At 37.4% G+C, this 703-nt stretch overlaps 1 protein-coding gene across 1 annotated transcript in view; it reads right to left on the bottom strand.

The window, feature by feature from the left end:
* The window catches only part of LOC107559796 (nuclear pore complex protein Nup205-like), a gene marked incomplete at its 5' end in the record, with an annotated part of 16836 nt that overhangs the window by 8757 nt on the left and 7376 nt on the right, over positions 1-703 (bottom strand). Inside the window, 2 exons of the mRNA XM_016243760.1 lie at positions 232-282; positions 458-640. Coding sequence (XP_016099246.1) covers positions 232-282; positions 458-640 — 234 coding nt within the window. The remainder of the gene's footprint in view (positions 1-231; positions 283-457; positions 641-703) is intronic.

Here is a 703-nt window from a genome sequence, read left to right as displayed (position 1 = left end):
CATATATGCTATATATATATATATATATATATATATATATATATAAGCATAAAATTTAGGGGCAAATTGTAAAGCCCTACAAATAAGCACAGCAAATATAGAGCTTTAAAAATAATAACAATTATTGCTATTTATTACAATTGTTATCAGAAAAACCACAAGTAGACTTTTTCACCCCTAAATCATGCAGGCCTAACACCAGCAGTATATGCAACAAGAAACACAGTTAACCTCAATCCCAGCAGCCTGTCTCTGTCCAGGAACTTTCACTGTCTGCAGGATCTGAGAGGGAAAAATACAACAATGATCAATAACATAATAATTAAAGTCAACTCAATTAAAAACACACATAAGTGGGAAATCCACACTGTTTATACTGAAGTTTAATACACTGTTTATACATTTATTCTTCTATTGTAGGTCAGTTATAGGATTATAGGATGAAGTTTTAGTCAACCTGTGTGTACTCCAGTGATTGCCAGAGGGAGGCAGCGATCTCAGGAGATTTGCCAAAGGCAGCAAGAGCATGCAAGACTTGAGCTTTCAGCACGGGCTGAACGCTGCACTGCAGCAATCCCAGCATCACCACCACAGGCGTCCATTGAGGGTGTTCACAAAGAGCCAGACGCGCATTCTCACTCTGAAAAATATAGAACATATCTGAACACTGATTTCATCTGCTTTAATGATGTGATGAGGGCTG

Source organism: Sinocyclocheilus grahami, unplaced genomic scaffold, assembly GCF_001515645.1.
Source record: "Sinocyclocheilus grahami isolate Dianchi unplaced genomic scaffold, SAMN03320097.WGS_v1.1 scaffold22.1, whole genome shotgun sequence".
NCBI lineage: Eukaryota > Metazoa > Chordata > Actinopteri > Cypriniformes > Cyprinidae > Sinocyclocheilus > Sinocyclocheilus grahami.
The sequence above is the reverse complement of the archived record's forward strand: the minus strand, read 5'-3'. Positions and strand labels throughout refer to the sequence as shown.